This window comes from Cherax quadricarinatus, chromosome 41, assembly GCF_038502225.1.
Source record: "Cherax quadricarinatus isolate ZL_2023a chromosome 41, ASM3850222v1, whole genome shotgun sequence".
NCBI classification, from domain to species: Eukaryota; Metazoa; Arthropoda; class Malacostraca; order Decapoda; family Parastacidae; genus Cherax; species Cherax quadricarinatus.
In genome coordinates this window covers 26,064,556-26,088,812 of record NC_091332.1, presented here as the reverse complement: position 1 = coordinate 26,088,812, position 24,257 = coordinate 26,064,556, and the positions used below count along the sequence as shown (strand labels likewise).

The following is a 24,257-nucleotide window of genomic DNA, read 5'->3' as shown; positions in this document are numbered from 1 at the left end:
AGACAAGCTTTACCTAACCTAACAGTTTATCCTGGCTGTTGTGTTAATTAACACGGGGTAAAATATTTATGATCTAATATTGTCTATTAACGAGTTATGATAAACTCGTCTCATGATGCACTATCGTATACACTCCTTTACCAGGTTATAGTCCTTGTGGCTTAGCGCTTCTTTTTGATTATAATAATAATAATAATCCTTTACCAGGTAATAACAAGAGTGGCGCGGCGAGGACCAGTGTACACAGAGAGATGTGTGTGTCTTGGTGTATAAACTGAGAGTTTAACTTGTATGTATTTTAGGGACTAAAGTGTTTGTAACTGGTCTTGAAAATGTTATATTCAGCCTTAGTGATCAAACCTAAACATACGGAAACTAATGTGTGATCCTCCTTCCCCCTCGGTACTGGCATTGATAATCCTCCCCCTCGGTACTGGCATGGATGATCCTCCCCCTCGGTACTGGCATGGATGATCCTCCCCCTCGGTACTGGCATGGATGATCCTCCCCTTCGGTACTGGCATGGATGATCCTCCCCTTCGGTACTGGCATGGATGATCCTCCCCCTCGGTACTGGCATGGATGATCCTCCCCCTCGGTACTGGCATGGATGATCCTCCCCCTCGGTACTGGCATGGATGATCCTCCCCCTCGGTACTGGCATGGATGATCCTCTCCCTCGGTACTGGCATTGATGACTCTCCCCCACGGTACTGGCATATATGGCCCTCCCCCTCGGTACTGGCATGGATAACCCTCCGCCTCGGTACTGGCATTGATGATCCTCGCCCTCGGTACTGGCATGGATGACCCTCGCCCTCGGTACTAGTATGGATGACCCTCCCTCCTCGGTACTGGCATGGCTGACCCTCCCCTCTCGGTAATGGCATGGATGACCCTCGCTCTCGGTATTGGCATGAATGTCTTCCTCCACCTCGGTAGTGTCATGGATAACCCTCCGCCCCCACGGTATAATCAAGAATGACCCTCCTTCCCCTCGGAATAGACCAGAATGACCACCCCCTCCCTCCCTCCCTCCCTCCCTCCCTCCCTTTGGGTATAGGCATGAATTTTCCTCCCTCCTGGACTCTTCCTGGATCAGCTCCAATGCCACGTGTACTCGATAGTCTTCAAACCTCCATCAACCACCCAAACAAGCCTTCCTATCTTCGTTCAGTCAGCGTCCTGGACTCGACTTCGTGCATTTATCTCTCCTGTTACGGGGTACTGTAAAAAAATATTTATACAAAATAACGCTCCATATATAATGTCATTTTCCGTGTAACATAGTTCCGGGATTGAACTGGAAGCGAACGCGTTTTATTCCTGTCAATCAGGCAGTGGCCAGGACAGTAGCAGATGAGAGGTGTGTTTAGTTCAGTATGAGTCGGGTGGTGACGGAGGTAAAGTCATGTTTGGGCGGTAGTTTGAGTTTCTGGAGTTTATCTGGAGTGAGTTCCGGGGGTCAACGTACCCGCGGCCCGGTCTGTGACCAGGCCTCCTTAGGTCAGTGTCCCAGGATGCGACCCACACCAGTCGACTAACACCCAGGTACCCATTTTACTGATGGGGAACATAGACAACAGGTGGAAAGAAACACGTCCAATGTTTCTACTCTGGCTGGGAATCGAACCCAGGCCTTCACCGTGTGAAGCGAGAGCGTTAACCACCAGGCCACCAGCTAATTTTGGTAATTTTTTTTAGTGTATTCAATAGGCGTTTGTGTTTAGGTGCTCTCATGTTTATTTGTGAGGTCCTAGTATGCAGAGGCCTGTTTATGCGATAGTACTGTATGGTGTTTTGCCTGCTGGTAATTAGTCTACCAGACTGAAGTGAAGACGGAGTGTGTCATGGTGCCTCCCTGATGATTTATTTTAACTCTGTACAGTGTGCTAGTGAGTTAATGTGAACTGGAATGTGGTGGTTTTATGTAGTAGTTATAAGTTTTACATAAGTTACTATTAATGTAGATATAATTTTTATATAGGCAAGTTTTTGTCTTTCCTTCCTAATAATAATTAATATTGTTTAATATATGAGTACATGCTGGCCCAAGGTTTGCTGTGTTTTCAGTGTGTTTTCAGACAGTGGTGTGAGCAGCTTTTAGGAGCCAGGAACATTTTATTTCAGTTACGACATCAAAGTCGTAACACTTAACTTTTGTCCATTACCTGAATTATGGGGCGAAAGTAAAAACTTTCGGTACTTTTTAGCTTGTAAAATGGTTTTACTCGCCAAGATTATATTGCATTTAACTTACCTGTACAGGTAAGTGACCCATTCTTGTAATCGCTGTCGACGATATAGTTGGGCCAGCGGGCCTGCTACAGTGTTCTCTTTCTTATGAGTCTCGTGTCGTCGCGCGTCAGGTGTTGCTTTGCTGTGGGATGTGATGGTGAGGTGTGGTCTAGACCCTTTATATGCCTCCCTTTGATGCATTACTTTTATTGTTCCTTGATAATATGAGTAGTCACGAAAGCGCTTGGAATTTCACTGGTCTTTCACAGTGGCTGCTTTGCATATATATATATATATATAAGTAGTCAACTTTTCTTCTGGGGGAGGAACTTCCGGTTTGGGCCTTTCACTGGGCGAGGAACTTCCGGTTTAGGCCTTCCACTGAGCGAGGTATCCGGTCTAGGACCAGCAGCTGGAGGGTCACCTTTTCACACCTAGGTGTTACTTCCGGTTTTGACCATGACCTCGCCCTCGAGACTACCTCACCCTTGACCCCCCAACCAATACCCCCACCCCCCACGACCCCCCGCCGCGCGCCCGCGCACCCGCGCGCCCCGCCCCGCCGCCCCGCGCGCCCGCGCACCCGCGCGCCCCGCCCCGCCGCCCCGCGCGCCCCGCCCCACCCCGCGCGCCCGCCCGCGCCCCTTCGCGCCTTCTGCTGCGCCTTCTGCAGCGTCGTCCGGATCGCCCCCGCGCCTCGAATTTTTTTCCGATTTTTGTCGAATTTTTTTTGAATTTCATTTTCTTGTGCTCTCCATCTCCTCGGATCAAGTTTTTAAGGTTCCCCCTCTCACTTTCACCCCCATCCCAAAATTTCTCGATATTACAAGTTTTTGCATTCCCCCCTATGGAGGTTTTCGAAATTCTCCATCTCCTTGGATCAACTTTTTAAGGTTCCCCCTCCCACTTTCACCCCCCAACCCCAAAAATTTCTCGATGATACAAGTTTTGGATTCCCCCCTATGGGGTTTTCGAAATTCTCCAATTCCTCGGATCAAGGTTTTTTTTGGGTACCCCTCCTTTCACCCCCACCATCCCAATTTTTTTCACTCGATAATACAAAGACTCTACTTCCTCGGATCAAGTTTTTTGGATTCCCCCCTCTGGGGGTTTTGAATTTCTCCATCTCCTTAGATCAAGTTTTTTGGATCCTCCCTATGGGGTTTTCGAAATTCTCCATCTCCTTGGATCAAGGTTTTTTGGATTGTCCCTCCTTCCACCCCACCCCCCAATCCCAAAAATTTCTCAATATTACCAAGTTTTTGGATTCCCCCCTATGGGGGTTTCGAAATTCTCCAATTCCTTGGATCAAGGTTTTTTGGTTTCCTCCCCTCTGGGGGTAAGCATTCAAATGAACTCCTCCTATGGGGCATGGTGCTCTCTCTTACTACAAGTCTAAACATCTTCCCCTTATTATTTTAAAATGAACTAAAAGTTTCCTCTCATTAATGTGTTTACTCGACGGTCAGTGACGTCACGCGATGACCCCCACACACACAAGCTGAATCATGTCGAACTTTCAGTTCATTCAAGTTAATAAGGGGATATAGTACCTACATCATAGGGAAAACATTTTCATCATCAGAAAGACACATTTTTTTCGTTAATACCCACAATTTCTTTACAACACAAGTCTAGACATTTTTCATCTCAGGTCACTCCCCACGAAGTAACCTCCTCCCCACTCTCCCAAACCCTCACACTCCAACCAACACCTCACAATTTTCACTCATAACCCCCAATTTTTCTCGTTTTAACCCTTTTAGTTCATTAAAGTTAATAAGGGGACACATGCATCAGAAAGTCACCGCATCCACTTTCGTTAAATTCACTACTCACAATTTTACATATTACGAAGTTAAATACGCACTTTTACTTTGAACATCTTCAAAAACACTCTCATAAATCATTGAATACTCACAAAAAATACCTTTATACATTTCCAAACAACACTGAAATACTCCAAAAACATCATTCGAACACCCCCAAAATCACCTCTAAATACTCCCAGAACACCTTCATAAGTACTCTTGCACATCATTTGAACACCTTCATAAGTACTCTCATAATCATTTGTACACCTTCAAAAAACACCTTTGAATACTCACATAAACACCCTTGAACACCTTCAAAACACCTTCAAAACACTCTCATAATCATTTGAACACACTCAAAACACCTTTGAACATTTCCAAAACACTATTTGAGTACTCCCAAATAAGATTTGACATCTCTAATTTATCTGCACTTTCATTAAATTATAACTCATCCCTCAGTCTCCAGACTAGGCATTTTCTCGTTTTTTACCCTTTTAGTTCATTAAAGTTATTAAGGGGACACAATACATCAGAAAAAAGTCACAAAAACTAACTCAAACACTTTACTTTGAACACCCCCAAAAACACTCTCATAATCATTTGAATACTCACATAAACACCCTTGAACACCTTCAAACACCTTTGAATATCGTTTTTAAACTAATTTCATCACAACCCACTTATATCATCTTTTTCGGTAACTCTAATTCGACAACAACACCCACAACACCCACATCCCACAACACCCATGAACATTTCCAAAACACTATTTGAGTACTCCCAATTACACCACTGATTACTACTAAAACACCGCTGAATTCAATCAAAACGCCCTTCAACACCTTCAAACTCCCTTGAACACCTTCAAAACACTCTTGAACACTTTCAAAAACACCTTTGAACATTTCCAATCAACACTGAAACACTTCCAAAAAACACAATTTGAGTACTCCCAATTACACCACTGAATACTACTAAAACACCGCTGAATTCAATCAAAACACCCTTCAACACCTTCAAAACACCTTTGAACACCTTCAAAACACCTTTGACACCTTCAAAACACTCTTGAACACCTTCAGAAAACACCTTCGAACATTTCCAATCAACACTGAAACACTTCCATACCCAACTATTGCGACATGTTTTCAACACCCCCTCCATTCTTTTTCCAATATATCATAACTTTTCAATTCTATAATTTCTTTTTAAAATATTCACACATTACCTTTATATTCAGTAAAATCTCTCCATATTTCTAATTACAACCCTCCCCATACCCCTCTCCATCTCACCCGCATTCTTCACATCCACTCACCCATCTCCCAACATACCTCTTCTGAACACACACACAAAAAAATCACATTTCACATCCACAAATGCATCTCAAATCCACTAAAATCACTGTAACCAAGATATTCACACACACACACCTTACCTAACCTAACCTAACCTAACCTAACCTAACCTAGCCTAACCTAACCTAACCTAACCTAACCTAACCTAACCTAACCTGTCCTAACCTAACCTAACCTAACCTAACCGAACCTACCCTAACCTAATTTAACCTAACCTAACCTTACCGAACCTACCCTAACCTAACTTAACCTAACCTAACCTATCCTAACCTTACCGAACCTACCCTAACCTAACCTTACCTAACATAACCTACCCTAACCTAACCTAACTTTACCTAACCTAACCTAACCAAACCTACCCTAACCTAACTTAACCTATCCTAACCTTACCTAACTTATCCTAACCTAACCTAACTCCCCATACCCCTCTCCATCTCACCCGCATTTCTTCACATCCACTCACCCATCTCCCAACATACCTCTTCTGAACACACACACAAAAAAATCACATTTCACATCCACAAATGCATCTCAAATCCACTAAAATCACTGTAACCAAGATATTCACACACACACACCTTACCTAACCTAACCTTACCTAACCTAACCTACCCTAACCTAACTTAACCTAACATAACCTAACCTAACCTTACCTAACCTAACCTAACCTTACCTAACCTAACCTTACCTAACCTACCCTAACCTAACCTTACCTAACCTAACCTAGCCTAACCTAACCTATCTTAACCTTACCTAACCTAACCTTACCTAACATAACCTAACTTAACCTAACCGAACCTAACCTAACCTTACCTAACTTATCCTAACCTAACCTACCCTAACCTAACCTACCCTAACCTGTCCTAACCTAACCTAACCTAACCTAACCTAACCTAACCGAACCTACCCTAACCTAATTTAACCTAACCTAACCTTACCGAACCTACGCTAACCTAACTTAACCTAACCTAACCTATCCTAACCTTACCGAACCTACCCTAACCTAACCTTACCTAACATAACCTAGCCTAACCTAACCTAACTTTACCTAACCTAACCTAACCTAACCAAACCTACCCTAACCTAACTTAACCTATCCTAACCTTACCTAACTTATCCTAACCTAACCTAACCTAACCTTACCTAACATAATCTAACCTATCTTATCCTAATCCAACCTAACCTAACCTTACCTAACCTATCTTATCCTAATCTAACCTTGCCTAACCATTACCTAACCTAACCTAACCTATCTTATCCTAATCCAACCTAACCTAGCCGAACCTATCCTAAAATATATTGGAACACCCCCAAAACACTATTTGAGTACTCCAGAATTACTTTGAACGACTCCATTTTGGATATATCCAAATTAGTTTTGAAAACTTTATCGTAAAATCGAACATTATTTTCTTGTTGGTAAAACACACTCAATGGTAGAAATATTTACTCGATTTCCGAATAGAAGCACTGTCCTCGCTCTGAGAGACTCATTGTGGGTCACCCCAACACATGGTGTAATGCGCTTCACACCCAAGGTAGAACATAACACCTGCGTCAACTCAGGACAGACAGGCGCCATGTAATGCGGGTAACATCCAAGGTAGAAAATCATCTCTTTCCAGACCAACTGTCTATCCTAACCTAACCTAACCTAACCTAACCTAATTCCTAACCTAACCTAACCTCACCTAACCGAACCTAACCTAACTCCATCAATCACCTCTATCCTAACCTAACCTAACCTAACCCAACCTAACTCCATCAAACACCTCTAACCTAACCTAACCTAACCTATCCTAACCTAACCTAACTCCATCAAACACCTCGAATACTACCTAACTTAATCTAACCTAACCTTACCTAACCTACCGAACCTAACCTAACCTAACCTAACCTATCCTAACCCGTCCCAACCTAACCTAACCTAACCTAACCTAACCTAACCTAACCTAACCTAACTTATCCTAACCTAACCTATCCTAACCTAACCTAAACACTGACTAACTTTGAACCAACTCTGAACACCACTGATCTTCTTCAAAAAAATGCTCTGCACATCATTTGAACACCTTCAAAAAAAAACACCATCAAACACCTCCGAATACTCCCAAAAAAACACTACTGATTACTACCAAATCACCACTGAATACTACCAATCACCGTCAAAATCACCAGAAAACTAAGTTTAACATCACCATCTAACATCCTTTTTATAGAAATCCCCTCAAATCACTATAACCAAGAACTCCCTCCCCATTTGGCGCATAAAAAAAAAAAGCATGAACACAAACCTAATACGCAAACACTTAGTACATGATCACCATCAACTGAAAACATATCTTATACACACACATAATATAAGACAATCACCAACTACAATCACCCATGTTCACTTACCTCAAAATCACTAATATCACAGAAAACAATAATTTTTATAAACATTTCACACACACACACACAAAAAAAAAAATCATATTTGACAATATCTAAGCGCACTCACCTCACTACCACCAACACACGATGTCTCACCTCACAGGACCGACGAGGTCACCTCCAGTGACGTCACACTCCCATTGTGTTACTTGGTGGTTGGTAACATCACACCTAACCCCCTTGTTTCAACCTGTTGTACCCTACATTATCTAAGAACACTATATCCAAGACGATTACCAGATTTTATGATCCCCAACACCAAGATCACAGAAAACACACATTTTTATAATTATTCACACAAAAATCACGATCACCAATTCCATATCATGTTTACCGTCATCTATCAACACTAATCACCAAGATCACCAAAAAATCTAAGATCATGCATCTCAAAACTACTATGATCACTGAAAACACTTATTTTTTTAAACATTCGCACAAAAATAAGACATACACAAAAATACCACAACACTTCCACCAACATCTATAACATAACATGAGCACTATAACATATCACTATCACAAAAAAAAATAATACACAAACACCCACATATTATACATTTCAATTGGAAATTTAAGACATGAGACATACACACCAAATCTAAGACATTCACCTCCAACTAAGACATACACATCACCCTTAAAACTTCCTTCCTTATTCATTCCGCATATCTCCTAGAGCTGTTTTAACCCCGACGGTTCCATCACGACGTAGGAGCCAGAGGAACCATCACCACTCCAACACCACCTACTACACTCTGGCTCCTACGTCGTGGTGGATCCGTCGGGGTTAAAACAGCTCTAGGAGATATGCGGAATGAATAAGGAAGGAAGTTTTAAGGGTGATGTGTATGTCTTAGTTGGAGGTGAATGTCTTAGATTTGGTGTGTATGTCTCATGTCTTAAATTTCCAATTGAAATGTATAATATGTGGGTGTTTGTGTATTATTTTTTTGTGATAGTGATATGTTATAGTGCTCATGTTATGTTATAGATGTTGGTGGAAGTGTTGTGGTATTTTTGTGTATGTCTTATTTTTTGTGCGAATGTTTAAAAAAATAAGTGTTTTCAGTGATCATAGTAGTTTTGAGATGCATGATCTTAGATTTTTTGGTGATCTTGGTGATTAGTGTTGATAGATGACGGTAAACATGATATGGAATTGGTGATCGTGATTTTTGTGTGAATAATTATAAAAATGTGTGTTTTCTGTGATCTTGGTGTTGGGGATCATAAAATCTGGTAATCGTCTTGGATATAGTGTTCTTAGATAATGTAGGGTACAACAGGTTGAAACAAGGGTTAGGATAGAGGTGATTGATGGAGTTAGGTTAGGTTCGGTTAGGTGAGGTTAGGTTAGGTTAGGAATTAGGTTAGGTTAGGTTAGGTTAGGATAGACAGTTGGTCTGGAAAGAGATGATTTTCTACCTTGGATGTTACCCGCATTACATGGCGCCTGTCTGTCCTGAGTTGACGCAGGTGTTATGTTCTACCTTGGGTGTGAAGCGCATTACACCATGTGTTGGGGTGACCCACAATGAGTCTCTCAGAGCGAGGACAGTGCTTCTATTCGGAAATCGAGTAAATATTTCTACCATTGAGTGTGTTTTACCAACAAGAAAATAATGTTCGATTTTACGATAAAGTTTTCAAAACTAATTTGGAAATATCCAAAAATGGAGTCGTTCAAAGTAATTCTGGAGTACTCTAATGTATTTTGGAAGTGTTCCAATATATTTTAGGTTAGGTTAGGATAGGTTCGGCTAGGTTAGGTTAGGTAAGGTTAAGATAGGTTAGGTTAGGTTAGGTTAGGGTAGGTTAGGTTAGGTTAGGTTAGGTTAGGTTAAGTTAGGTTAGGCTAGGTTAGGTTAGGTTAGGTTGGGTTAGGTTAAGTTAGGTTAGGTTAGGTTAGGCTAGGTTAGGTAAGGTTAGGTTAGGGTAGGTTCGGTTAGGTTAGGTTAGGTTAAGTTAGGTTAGGTTAGGCTAGGTTAGGTTAGGTTAGGATAATTTAGGTAAGGTTAGGTTAGGTTAGGCTAGGTTAGGATAAGTTAGGTTAGGTTAGGTTAGGTTAGGTTAGGATAAGTTAGGTTAGGTTAGGCTAGGTTAGGGATGTGTGTGTGTGTGTCTGTGTGTGTGTGTGGGGGATGTGGGATGTGGGTGATGTGGGATGTGGGTGTTGTTGTCGAACTAGAGATACCGAAAAGACGTTATAAGTGGGTTGTTTTTGTGACTTTTTCTGATGTAGTGTGGCCCCTTATTAACTTTAATGAACTAAAAGGGTTAAACGAGAAAAAATGGGGGGTGTGGGTGTTGTGACTTTCTGATGAAATTAGATAAAACGAGAAAAAATTGTGGGTGTTGTGGGTTGTGGGTGTTGTGGGATGTGGGTGTTGATCTTAGTTTATGGTGATTTTGGTGGTGTTTTGAGTGTATTCAGTGGTGTTTTAGTATTCAGTGGTGTATTTGGGAGTACTCAAATGGTGTTTTTTGGAAGTGTTTCAGTGTTGTTTGGAAATGTTCAAAGGTGTTCAAAGGTGTTTTGAGTGTGTTCAAATGTTGTTTTTTTGAAGGTGATCAAGGGTGTTCAAGGGTGTTTTGAAGGTGTTCGAAGGTGTTTTGAGGTTATTCAAAGGTGTTTTGAGTGTGTTCAAATGATTATGAGAGTGTTTTGAATGTGTTCAAACGTGTTTTGAAGGTGTTCAAAGGTGTTTTGAAGGTGTTGAAGGGTGTTTTGAGTGTGTTCAAGGGTGTTTGAAGGTGTTGAAGGGTGTTTTGATTGAATTCAGCGGTGTTTTAGTAGTAATCAGTGGTGTAATTGGGAGTACTCAAATGGTGTTTTTGGAAGTGTTTCAGTGTTGATTGGAAATGTTCAAAGGTGTTTTTGAAAAGTGTTCAAGAGTGTTTTGAAGGTGTTCAGGGTGTTTGAAGGTGTTGAAGGGTGTTTTGATTGAATTCAGCGGTGTTTTAGTAGTAATCAGTGGTGTAATTGGGAGTACTCAAAATAGTGTTTTGGAAATGTTCAAATGTTGTTTTTTTTGAAGGTGATCAAGGGTGTTCAAGGGTGTTTTGAAGGTGTTCAAAGGTGTTTTGAGGTTATTCAAAGGTGTTTTGAAGGTGTTCAAGGGTGTTTATGTGAGTATTCAAAGGTGTTTTTTGAAGGTGTACAAATGATTATGAGAGTACTTATGAAGGTGTTCAAATGATGTGCAAGAGTACTTATAAAGGTGTTCTGGGAGTATTCAGAGGTGATTTGGGGGTGTTCGAATGATGTTTTTGGAGTATTTCAGTGATGTTTGGAAATGTATAAAGGTATTTTTTGTGAGTATTCAAATGATTTATGAGAGTGTTTTGAAGATGTTCAAAGTAAAAGTGCGTATTTAACTTCGTAATATGTAAAATTGTGAGTAGTGAATTTAACGAAAGTGGATGTAAGCGATGTGGTGACTTTCAGATGCATGTGTCCCCTTATTAACTTTAATGAACTAAAAGGGTTAAAACGAGAAAAATTGTGGGTGTTGTGGGGTGTGTGTGTGCGTGTGTGTTAGGTGTCATAGAGTTTTTTTTTTTTTGTGAAAAATCTTGGTTACAGTGATGACATTAGTTAAAACGTGTAAAATTTTGTTGGTAATTGATGAGGGTAGTGTAGTCGAATTAGAGTTACCGAAAAAAGATGATATAAGTGGGTTGTGATGAAATTAGTTTAAAACGATATTCAAAGGTGTTTTGAAGGTGTTCAAGGGTGTTTATGTGAGTATTCAAATGATTATGAGAGTACTTTGGGGGTGTTCAAAGTAAAGTGTTTGAGTTAGTTTTTGTGACTTTTTTCTGATGTATTGTGTCCCCTTAATAACTTTAATGAACTAAAAGGGTAAAAACGAGAAAATGCCTAGTCTGGAGACTGAGGGGATGAGTTGTAATTTAATGAAATGTGTAAGTGCAGATAAATTAGAGATGTCAAATCTTATTTGGGAGTACTCAAATAGTGTTTTGGAAATGTTCAAAGGTGTTTTGAGTGTGTTCAAATGTTGTTTTTGAGAGTGTTCAAGGGTGTTTTGAAGGTGATCAAGGGTGTTTTGAAGGTGTTCAAAAGTGTTTTGAGGTTATTCAAAGGTGTTTTGAAGGTGTTCAAGGGTGTTTATGTGAGTATTCAAAGGTGTTTTTTGAAGGTGTACAAATGATTAAGAGAGTACTTATGAAGGTGTTCAAATGATGTGCAAGAGTACTTATGAAGGTGTTCTGGGAGTATTCAGAGGTGATTTTGGGGGTGTTCGAATGATGTTTTTGTGAGTATTCAAAATGATTTATGAGTGTTTTGAAGATGTTCAAAGTAAAAGTGCGTATTTAACTTCGTAATATGTAAAATTGTGAGTAGTGAATTTAACGAAAAGTGGATGTAAGCGATGTGGTGACTTTCTGATGCATGTGTCCCCTTATTAACTTTAATGAACTAAAAGGGTTAAAACGAGAAAAATTGGGGGTTATGAGTGAAAATTGTGAGGTGTTGGTTGGAGTGTGAGGGTTCGGGAGGGTGGGGAGGAGGTTACTTCGTGGGGGAGTGACCTGAGATGAAATAGTTAAAAATGTCTAGACTTGTGTTGTAAAGAAATTGTGGGTATTAACGAAAAAATGTGCCTTTCTGATGTACTGTGTCCCCTTATTAACTAAAAGGATCGATAAGATTCAGCCTGTGTGCGCGTGACGTCACTACTATGTTCCCTTATTATCTTGAATGAACTAAAAGGACCGACCTGATTCAACCTGTGTGCGCGTGACGTCACTGACCGCCGAGTAAACGCTTTTTTTAGTTCATTTAACTTAATGAGAGGAAACTTTTAGTTCATTTGACTTAATGAGCGGAAACTTTTAGTTCATTTTAAAATAATAAGGGGAAACTTTTAGTTCATTTGACTTAATGAGAGGAAACTTTTAGACCTGTAGTAAGCATGCCCCCATAGGAGGAGTCTATTTTGAATGCTTACCCCCAGAGGGGGGATTCCAAAAACTTTGATCCGAGGAAATTTCGAAAACCCCATAGGAGGGAATCCAAAAACTTGGTATTATCGAGAAAAATTTGAGGTTGGGGGGTGGGTGAAAGTGGGAGGGGTAATCCAAAAATTTGATCCGAGGTGATCATAAGAAATTCAAAACCCCCATAGGGGGGGAATCCAAAAACTTGTATTATCGAGAAATTTTTGGGATTGGGGGGGTGAAAGTGGGAGGGGGAACCTTAAAAATTTGATCTGAGGAGATGGAGTCATGGTATTGTCGAGAAAATTTGGGGTGAAAGTGGGAGGGGTAATCCAAAAATTTGATCCAAGGAGATGGAGTCTTGGTATTGTCGAGAAAATTTGGGGTGAAAGTGGGAGGGGTAATCCAAAAATTTGATCCAAGGAGATGGAGAATTTCGAAAACCCCATAGGGGGGATCCAAAAAACTTGATCCGAGGAGATGGAGAAATCCAAAAACCTTGATCCAAGGAGATGGAGAAATCCAAAAACCTTGATCCAAGGAGATGGAGAATTTCGAAAACCCCATAGGGAGGATCCAAAAAACTTGATCTAAGGAGATGGAGAATTTCGAAAACCCTATAGGGGAGGAATCCAAAAACTTGTATCATCGAGAAATTTTTGGGTTGGGGGGTGAATTTGGGAGGGGGATCCGAGGAGATGGAGAAATTCAAAACCCCCAGAGGGGGGAATCCAAAAAACTTGATCCGAGGAAGTAGAGTCTTTGTATTATCGAGTGAAAAAAATTGGGATGGTGGGGGTGAAAGGAGGGGTACCCAAAAAAAAACCTTGATCCGAGGAATTGGAGAATTTCGAAAACCCCATAGGGGGGAATCCAAAACTTGTATCATCGAGAAAATTTGGGGTGAAAGTGGGAGGGGGAACCTTAAAAATTTGATCCAAGGAGATGGAGAATTTCGAAAACCTCCATAGGGGGGAATGCAAAAACTTGTAATATCGAGAAATTTTGGGATGGGGGGTGAAAGTGAGAGGGGGAACCTTAAAAACTTGATCCGAGGAGATGGAGAGCACAAGAAAATGAAATTCAAAAAAAATTCGACAAAAATCGGAAAAAAATTCGAGGCGCGGGGGCGATCCGGACGACGCTGCAGAAGGCGCAGCAGAAGGCGCGAAGTGGCGCGGGCGGGCGCGCGGGGTGGGGCGGGGCGCGCGGGGCGGCGGGGCGGGGCGCGCGGGTGCGCGGGCGCGCGGGGCGGCGGGGCGGGGCGCGCGGGTGCGCGGGCGCGCGGCGCGACGGCGGGGTCGCAAGGCGGGGGGTCGTGGGGGGTGGGGGTATTGGTTGGGGGGTCAAGGGTGAGGTAGTCTCGAGGGCGAGGTCATGGTCAAAACCGGAAGTAACACCTAGGTGTGAAAAGGTGACCCTCCAGCTGCTGGTCCTAGACCGGATACCTCGCTCAGTGGAAGGCCTAAACCGGAAGTTCCTCGCCCAGTGAAAGGCCCAAACCGGAAGTTCCTCCCCCAGAAGAAAAGTTGACTACTTATATATATATATATATATATATATATATATATATATATATATTAAACCCCACCCGTTCCGTGGTTTGTTTGCAATCACGACATTACGATTCCGTGAGTCATGATAATTGTTTTTAGGTATGGGTATTGTGGAAGTTGAACTGTAAGTCTGCGATGTAGTTGCTTAAAATCTGTGAATCTCGATTTAACGTGTGATTTGCAAAGAAAACGTAAACATCCTGCTAGATTTTGATACATTATAGCTGAAGTTGAAGTGTGGGTCAGTCATAGCCTTCATTACCACCAGTGTATGAAGCTCTAGTGGCTCCAGCATGACAAGATTAGTATCGTTAAATATGAAATGTGGCTGACGTGTTGAGAGAAATTATAGATTTGCAATGATTATCAAATTATTGTTTTTCTAAAATTTTGGGTTTACTTGATTGAGAGATTTGCTATCTTGATAATATCTTATTTTTTTTCCATTACAGGTAAGTGCATATTTACAGCTCTTCATGGGTCAGCTCACACACCTAATGCCAGGTATGTAAATGTCCATATTTTTAAGTACACATGACTAGCAGACAAATTTGTCATTGTTAGCTGCATAAACACTTGTTAACTATTCGTTGGCGTGGCTCCCAATATGTTGTACTGTGAGGCTTGTGGGATATGATCATTCCTAGTTCAGGTTATTGTAGTTGGCTGGTATCCAAGTGTTTGGTAGGATGTTATAGTAGCCAGCAGGATGTGTTTAATGAGGGCAAGAGCCATCCAAGGAAGGAAGCGATAGGACTGTCAGTAAGTCAACTGTTTGTCTCTGAAATTGCAGTCAAGTTATATTCACAGACAGAGAACAGTGAACGGCCAGTGAACTTAATTTTGACTCTTATTCCCCTCTGTATGAAGTTACTCCATTATTACCTACGGAACATTGTCGTAGTTCTCATTACCCAACGTGAGGCTGTTCAGCGCGATGGAAATTTTAACCTAGGGATACACTGAAAATATCCAACATTTTTTTTTTCTTTATATAAAAAAGACGGACTATGATAGGATGGGAGTCTTAGAGACAACATCTGCCTTGGGGATCAACATTTATGAAGTGTATATAGAGTCATGATAAGCAAAGATAATTTTTAAAGAGGTGGACCTGTGAGCCAGTGGAAGGCTTCGGTCAGATGATCAAAAACTCCAGCTGCGGGTCTTCATATGACTAAAACTCTCGTCAGGAAACAATTGTCCTGTTTCCTGGCAAATCCAACATGACCTAACCGTGATGAGAAGCCGTGAGGTGCGACACTGTCAAATCAAGAGGACGGTGTGTACTAAGGCGCGTATGTGTCAAGTTGGGGGGGGACGGGTGTATCCTCTGGAAACTACCCGGGTTCTGTGTGTTGGTGTGTCAGGTGTATATCAGAGCTGGTTCAAGGATTTTTTTTTTTCATGGCGCGACATATATACATGTTAATGTTGCAGTTTTAAAACTGTAGTGTAAGCGCGCTTCTGGCAAGACAGTAATGAAGTGAATGATGAAAGTTTTTCTTTTTCCGGCCACCCTGCCTTGGTGGGAGACGGCCGATGTGTTTATATATATATATATATATATATATATATATATATAATTAAGGGTGGGATGATACTAAAATTTGACCGATACCCAGTTTACGACCGATGTATATTACAAAATCTAATAAGTCATTAATTATCGTTCCTCAGTGTTATTACCGATTGTTTTAATTTTATACTGCAAAAGAACTTTTTTTTTTCCCAGGGGAAGGCGTATACTACACAGAATAATTTGTTTCGTTCTCATTGCTTTGACTCCCGACATACTTGGAGTCCTATGATGCTTCGCTATGCTTTTTCTGGTTCAATTAATTCGTTATTACAGTAATGTATAAGATTTATTTTAACACGTTTTTCGTGAGCGAAAGTTTGATTGAAAATATTGTCTCTACAAAACTGTTTCCTGTGTCAGGTGGCTGTGTGAATTAACCTGGAGCGTTTCTCTGGGGGATCTTATGATGGCCATGAAAACATTTCGCTCCGTTTTTTTTATGCTAAATGAAAATTTATGGAAGAAAAATTTCATCTAGCTGGACAGGTCTGCCAGCTGGAGCATTTTGTTCCAATTCATTGTCTGTTCTCTCCTTCCCAGCCTCACCCCCCCCCCCCCCCCACTCACTTTCTTAGCTTATTGGAGCTCTTGAATCAACGTGGCAACTAACGTAACCCATGTTTTAATAATAATTACCCTCATTAATTGAAAGAAATAATCAAAATCAGCTCACCACTTCTAAAAATCACTGATATACGAAGCTGCGGTTTACTAGAGATAGAACTAACATCTAATTCAGTGTTTGTTACCTGTAGTCTTAAAATCTGATGAAAAAATTTATCAATAAGTCTTGACCAGAGCTTTGACTTGAACACATGTAGCAGGTCCTACATGTAGCAGGTCCTACATGTAGCAGGTCCTACATGTAGCAGGTCCTACATGTAGCAGGTCCTACATGTGCTATCAGGAAAAACCGGCACTTGAACACATGTAGCAGGTCCTACATGTGCTACTAGGATAAACCAGCACTTGTACACATGTAGCAGGTCCTACATGCAGCATGTCCTACATGGGCTACTAGGATAAACCAGCACTTGTGCACATGTAGCAGGTCCTACATGTAGCTGGTCCTACATGTGCTACTAGGATAAACCAGCACTTGAACACATGTAGCAGGTCCTACATGTAACAGGTCCTACATGTAGCTGGTCCTACATGTAGCTGGTTCTACATGTAGCTGGTCCTACATGTAGCTGGTTCTACATATAGCTGGTTCTACATGTAGCTGGTCCTACATGTAGCTGGTTCTACATGTAGCTGGTTCTACATGTAGCAGGTCCTACATGTAGCATGTCCTACATGGACTACTAGGATAAACCGGCACTTGAACACTTGTAACAGGTCCCACATGTAGCAGGTCCCACATGTAGCAGGTCCCACATGTAGCAGGTCCCACATGTAGCAGGTCCCACATGTAGCAGGTCCCACATGTAGCAGGTCCCACATGTAGCAGGTCCCACATGTAGCAGGTCCCACATGTAGCAGGTCCCACATGTAGCAGGTCCCACATGTAGCAGGTCCCACATGTAGCAGGTCCCACATTTAGCAGGTCCCACATGTAGCATGTCCTACATGTAACAGGTCCTACATGTAACAGGTCCTACATGGACTACTAGGATAAACCAACACTTGAACACATGTAGCATGTCCTACATGTAACAGGTCCTACATGTAGCTGGTCCTACATGTAGCTGGTTCTACATGTAGCTGGTCCTACATGTAGCTGGTCCTACATGTAGCTGGTTCTACATGTAGCTGGTCCTACATGTAGCTGGTCCTACATGTGCTACTAGGATAAACCAACACTTGAACACATGTAGCAGGTCCTACATGTAACAGGTCCTACATATAGCTGGTCCTACATGTAGCTGGTTCTACATGTAGCTGGTCCTACATGTAGCTGGTTCTACATGTAGCTGGTCCTACATGTAGCTGGTCCTACATGTAGCTGGTTCTACATGTAGCTGGTTCTACATGTAGCTGGTCCTACATGTAGCTGGTCCTACATGTGCTACTAGGATAAACCAACACTTGAACACATGTAGCAGGTCCTACATGTAGCAGGTCCTACATGTAGCAGGTCCTACATGTAGCAGGTCCTACATATAGCTGGTGCTACATGTAGCTGGTCCTACATGTAGCTGGTCCTACATGTAGCAGGTCCTACATGTAGCTGGTCCTACATGTAGCAGGTCCTACATGTAGCAGGCCCTACATGTAGCTGGTCCTACATGTAGCTGGTCCTACATGTAGCTGGTCCTACATGTAGCTGGTCCTACATGTAGCTGGTCCTACATGTAGCTGGTCCTACATGTAGCAGGTCCTACATGTAGCTGGTCCTACATGTAGCAGGCCCTACATGTAGCTGGTCCTACATGTAGCAGGCCCTACATGTAGCTGGTCCTACATGTAGCAGGTCCTACATGTAGCTGGTCCTACATGTAGCTGGTCCTACATGTAGCTGGTCCTACATGTAGCAGGTCCTACATGTAGCTGGTCCTACATGTAGCTGGTCCTACATGTAGCAGGTCCTACATGTAGCAGGTCCTACATGTAGCTGGTCCTACATGTAGCTGGTCCTACATGTAGCAGGTCCTACATGTAGCTGGTCCTACATGTAGCAGGTCCTACATGTAGCTGGTCCTACATGTAGCTGGTCCTACATGTAGCAGGTCCTACATGTAGCTGGTCCTACATGTAGCTGGTCCTACATGTAGCTGGTCCTACATGTAGCTGGTCCTACATGTAGCTGGTCGTACATGTAGCAGGCCCTACATGTAGCTGGTCCTACATGTAGCAGGCCCTACATGTAGCTGGTCCTACATGTAGCAGGCCCTACATGTAGCTGGTCCTACATATAGCAGGTCCTACATGTAGCTGGTCCTACATGTAGCTGGTCCTACATGTAGCAGGTCCTACATGTAGCAGGTCCTACATGTAGCTGGTCCTACATGTAGCAGGTCCTACATGTAGCAGGTCCTACATGTAGCAGGTCCTACATGTAGCAGGTCCTACATGTAGCTGGTCGTACATGTAGCTGGTCGTACATGTGCTACTAGGATAAACCAACACCGACCAGAAGTGAAAGGTATTTATTAGAGGTGACGATAAAGTTTTGGTGTAAAAATTGCTTTAAATATTTTGTAACTATTGACACTGTGCATTGTGGAACCTGTATAAAAGTACTTGAATTTATAATTCCGTGTGAAGACCCCATCCATTTCCTAGAAGGGCCACATGCGGCCCACGGGCCACAGGTTGGGGCCCCCTGGCTATATACTGTACGTCTATAAGCCCTGTAACAAGACGCTTCCTGTTTTGTTTAAATTTCTTAATATGGATTTTGTTGCTGTTAAGAGTCCAATACAAGTTACGAAAATTGTTTTCTCTGTTGTTTTTTTTATGTTGCTATGTAACATTTTTAATAGGAAAATTTAAAGCATAAATGTTTGAAGTATGAGATCTTAATTCTTTTATTTTTCATAAAATATTTTTGTAGTTAAATGGTTCAGAGAACCGACGTTGATAAATTAGACTCTTGTGCAGCACTTGGGTCTCTTTATTGTGGAAACGTTTCGCCACACAGTGACTTCATCAGTCCAGTACAAAGTTGATGAAAACTTAGGAGTTTGAGGTAATCAGTCAATCAATCTTGATGGGCTGATCACATCAATTCCAGGTTGAGGGACTGATTACCTCAAACTCCTTCTGATTTTCAATATTATTATTCAATATTATTATTTAAATGGAAGACAGGAATAAATAAAGGGGATGTAAATAGTGTGCTGAAAATATCTAGCCTAGACAGGACTCGCAGCAATGGTTTTAAGTTGGAAAAATTCAGATTCAGGAAGGATATAGGAAAGTACTGGTTTGGTAATAGAGTTGTGGATGAGTGGAACAAACTCCCAAGTACCGTTATAGAGGCCAGAACGTTATGTAGCTTTAAAAATAGGTTGGATAAATACATGAGTAGATGTGGGTGGGTGTGAGTTAGACCTGATAGCTTGTGCTAACAGGTCGGTTGCCGTGTTCCTCCCTTAAGTCAATGTGACCTGACCTGACTAGGTTGGGTGCATTGGCTTAAGCCGGTAGGAGACTTGGACCTGCCTCGCATGGGCCAGTAGGCCTTCTGCAGTGTTCCTTCGTTCTTATGTTCTTATGTTCTTATATTGACCGATGAAACCACTGTGTGGCGAAACGTTGCCACAAAAGATACTCAAGTGTTGCACATATGTGTAATTTATCAATGTTTCTGTTAAAAAAAAAAATGTTCACCTACCTCGTCAACATGTGTTCCAAAAAGTGTGTGTAGTTGTGATGGTTGGGTAAGATGGGGATCTCATCAGGGTCGTAGTGAGCGATGAAGCGGTACTGGTGCATGTGTCGCAGGAGACAGTCAGTGAAGTAGATGTTCTCCTGGGCGAACATTTTGTACTGCTCTACCAGAGTCCACAGCCTGACGGGAAGTAAGAGTACTGACACTGATATTTTAACCTAGCGTCTCCCTTGCTTGATTCGCTGGAGAAAAAAATAATTCATCACATGATTATTCTCAGGAGAATATAGCAATCAGGCATTCCCAGGTCTACAGAAAAACCTTCCGTTATCAGCCTCTTATAGATTTTTGGCAAGAATGTTTAGTTCTCATTTAAAATTGTCTTGGAACTTAACTTGTGGAATTGGACATTAGAATTAAGAGCAAGAAATTAGTTATAAGAACATAAGAATGAAGGAACACTACAGCAGACCTGTTGGCCCATACTAGGTAAGTCCTTCCCAAACCCACTAAACAAAAAATATTTGCCCAATCCATTTTCAATGCTATCCAAGGAACAAGCTTTGACAACCCTGTTAACTCATGATCAACATCTCCTCAGATCCAGCACTTCTCACTCGTGTATTTATCCAATCTAATTTTGAAGCTGCTCGAAATTTTAGCTTCAGTGATTCTGCTTAGCAGACTGTTCCACTCATCAACTACTGTTTCCTAATTAATACTTTCCTGTATGCTTTCTAAATCTAAACTTATCCAATTTGAATCCATTACTACAAGTTCTTTCTTGGAGAGAGATCCTCAGAACCTTATTAATATCTTCCCTCCCTGTTAATGCCCCTCTTTCACTTATACACTTCAGTCATATCTCCAGTCATTCTTCGTCTTACAAGATAGTAATGTAGTTTAAGGGATTTCAGTCTTTCTTCGTATGGAAGATTTATTATGCAATGTCAGAGAATTTGCTCATGTCACTTGTAATTCCCTCGTCAAGGTAATTAATGTATATTTTGAACACCAATGGGTCTAAAACCGATCCTTGTGGAACGCCACTGATCCCCACTCAGATTTTACCCTATTTATGCAGACTCTCTGCTTCCTGTTGGTGAACCATGATTCGAGTGCTGCCACTTTCTTTGTCTTTGGTGTGGTACTCTAAAATCCAAATAAATAATATAGTATCAAAATGGCTTCTTATAATATCAACTATAAATGACTCCAGTAATTTGCCTAGAGTTGAGGTCAGATTTATTGGGTGGTAAATTGACGGTAACGACTCATCTCCTGCTTTAAAAACAGGAATTACATTGGCCATCTTCCATATATCACTACACCTGTTTGAGGAGATATATTAAAAATGTTAATGTTTTCTTAAAACCATTTCAAAAAGTTCAGGGCCCGGGGATTTATTTTGCTTTAATCGGGCAATCTGATTACCATATTCCTAGTAACTGTAATATTACATAATTTGTTTTCTTCAGGTCCGCTATAAGAAAAATATTCTTTCAAAGTAATAAGTGAAAATATTCTGCAGTTAATGAACGACAGACTTCTAATCAGTAACCTCTTCCCTCTCCTTGAAATGACTTAATTACACTCGGTCGTCTGTGTACCATCATTCCTTCTAAGAAAAGCTGCGGTAATAACAGAAATTTGTCACAGCTTTCAGACCACAACGTCGAGCTTTGCTGGCGACCTCCTTCATGGAGTCACTAGACGCTGGCTCTCTTCAGCAGTGTAAGTTAATGACTTTTCTATAGCATGGATATAAAGCTGCAAAATGCAGAAGCTTTTATTGAGACTATGCTGTACACAGAGATGAGCTTTATCAAGTTATGATAGAGACATGATAAATTCAACATAGTCTCAATAAGAGTTTATATATATTGTCTTTATAGACATAACCGTGGGCTTTACATCCATTTTATTAGTAATAAAGGTTGAATTACCGACAATGTTAGGTACAAGGACACATGTGCAACTGATGTGACATTGTGGTAACGTTTCGCTGACAAGGAGTTTTGCCAAGCCGTTACAAATAAGACAAGGAAACAGAGGGTGTATATAGGTACCACGTGAGGTGAAAGAGCATACGAACTGCAGTAGGAACACTGGCTCATGTTTTAGGTAACAGTAGTAGTAGCAGCAGCAGCAGCGGCAATAGTAGTATGATTGAAGGTAACTCTTAGTTCTTATGTAATGGCAAGTTTTATTGTTTTGAGTAGAATTTTGGCTAATACTTCCGAAATGACGAAGTTACCTTTATTTTGTTAAGTGGTGTCTGGAATGGCGATTAATGATTATTCAAGGTATTTACGGCTGTTGTTGTTGGGGTTTATAGGCCCATTACGTACCTCTGTAATCTGTAAATACCTTTGTAACTTGTCATGATTGTGACTAGACCTACCTGGAGTTCATTACCTTTGTAAATTGTGAGTTCATTACCTTTGTAAATTGTGAATTCATTACCTCTGTAACTTGCTCAGCTATCAAAACTTTGGAGTCCAGTCCCTGGACCAATTATGTATCTCTGTAATCTTTTGACTACCGCCCACAGGATGGGTATGGGGTGCATAATAAACATATTAAACTTAACTAACTTATAGGGCCACTGACAGCATACACCGTATCGAGCCCGAGGTATTTACGGCTGCGGAAATTTGTTTTTGATCACTAGGCGGCGTCAGTGAATCTAGTAAGAATCAGAGGTCGATCAAGTTTTTTGGGAATTACTCCGGAAAATACAAGGAGCATTCAAATTCAGAATAGTTTATTGAATCTATTTGTATGGATAATACAGTCATACAACCTGAAAAGTTTGTGTTTATACGCAATAAAGCAATTTTAAAAATAAAACACACTTAACGAAATAATAAAAAGTAAACTGCATGAAATAAAAAATAGTAACAGACAAATTTAATAAAAAGAATCTCATTAGGGACCTAAAGAATTTCATTGAAAACATTTTCGCTTCAGGTTGTGGAAAAACCTAAAGAAACTAACAATTAAAAAACAAATTATTTGTTTGAAAAATATAACTTTCATAATTTGAATCGCTTATTAAATAATAAATCTTTGTGCAATTTTATTTATATGTTTGAGCTTTCATTATCCCCGAGATTTTCATTTTTACACCATTATGGGAAATTTACCATCTAATGCTAGGTCTGGAGTTTTGAGACTCTCTGACCGCGGGTTCAAATCCCACCCGTGGTATGGCTTGTCTCTGATGTTTCTGTTTCAGCAACAGACTCTACAAACAAACATATTGTATGGAAATGGGCTTTCCCATGAGCGCCGTTTTAGCAAACTTATAAATGGAACATCTAGAAGCCGAACATCTATGACGAGGTCACGTTCAGTCTTGGTGTCGTAGTAGTAGTAGTAGTGATGATCGTGTTGACTGGTAGGTGTTGGGTAGATTTGGAGTCGTAGTTCATGATCAGATTTACAAAGGAGAACGTCAAGGAAATATAGATTGCCATCGACTTAATCTTTTAGTATGAACTGGATAGAATGCTCGACCTGGCTGAGCTGGCATAAACGGCAGACGTCGAATCTTACGATGAGAATGTCATCAACAAAACGGAACCAGGTGGCAGAGGAGGGAATGATAGAGGAAAAATTTCTTGGCTTCAAGATGTTCCATGTATAGGTTCACTAAAAAACACACTTAATGGGTCCATCATTAAGTGGTGTACCAAAAGTCTGTTGAAAGAATCTTCAAATGAGAAACAATTAAAACCAACATATAACTTAACGAGAAAAAAAAACAAAAAAAAAAATGCTGGCTGGAACGGGAGGGCGAAGATGTCATCAATTTTTCTTTGTATTAGATCGATGACTTGTGCATTGGGTAATTTAATGAATGGGGATGTCACGTCTAGGTTACAGAGGTTTTTTTTTCTGATATTCGTGTTTCGGATACGTTTGAGGAAATAACCAAAATGTTTTAAATGTGCGTGACTTGTGATGCCTAAGAGATTTCCTAATTTTTTGGCAAGGATCCCAGATAGTTTATGGAGA

The 24,257-nt window shown here is 41.0% G+C and overlaps 1 protein-coding gene across 1 annotated transcript in view; it reads right to left on the bottom strand.

The window, feature by feature from the left end:
• LOC128685389 (uncharacterized) overlaps positions 1–24,257 on the bottom strand; it is a 92,023-nt gene that overhangs the window by 14,516 nt on the left and 53,250 nt on the right. Inside the window, exon 7 of the mRNA XM_070093104.1 lies at positions 20,238–20,414. Coding sequence (XP_069949205.1) covers positions 20,238–20,414 — 177 coding nt within the window. The remainder of the gene's footprint in view (positions 1–20,237; positions 20,415–24,257) is intronic.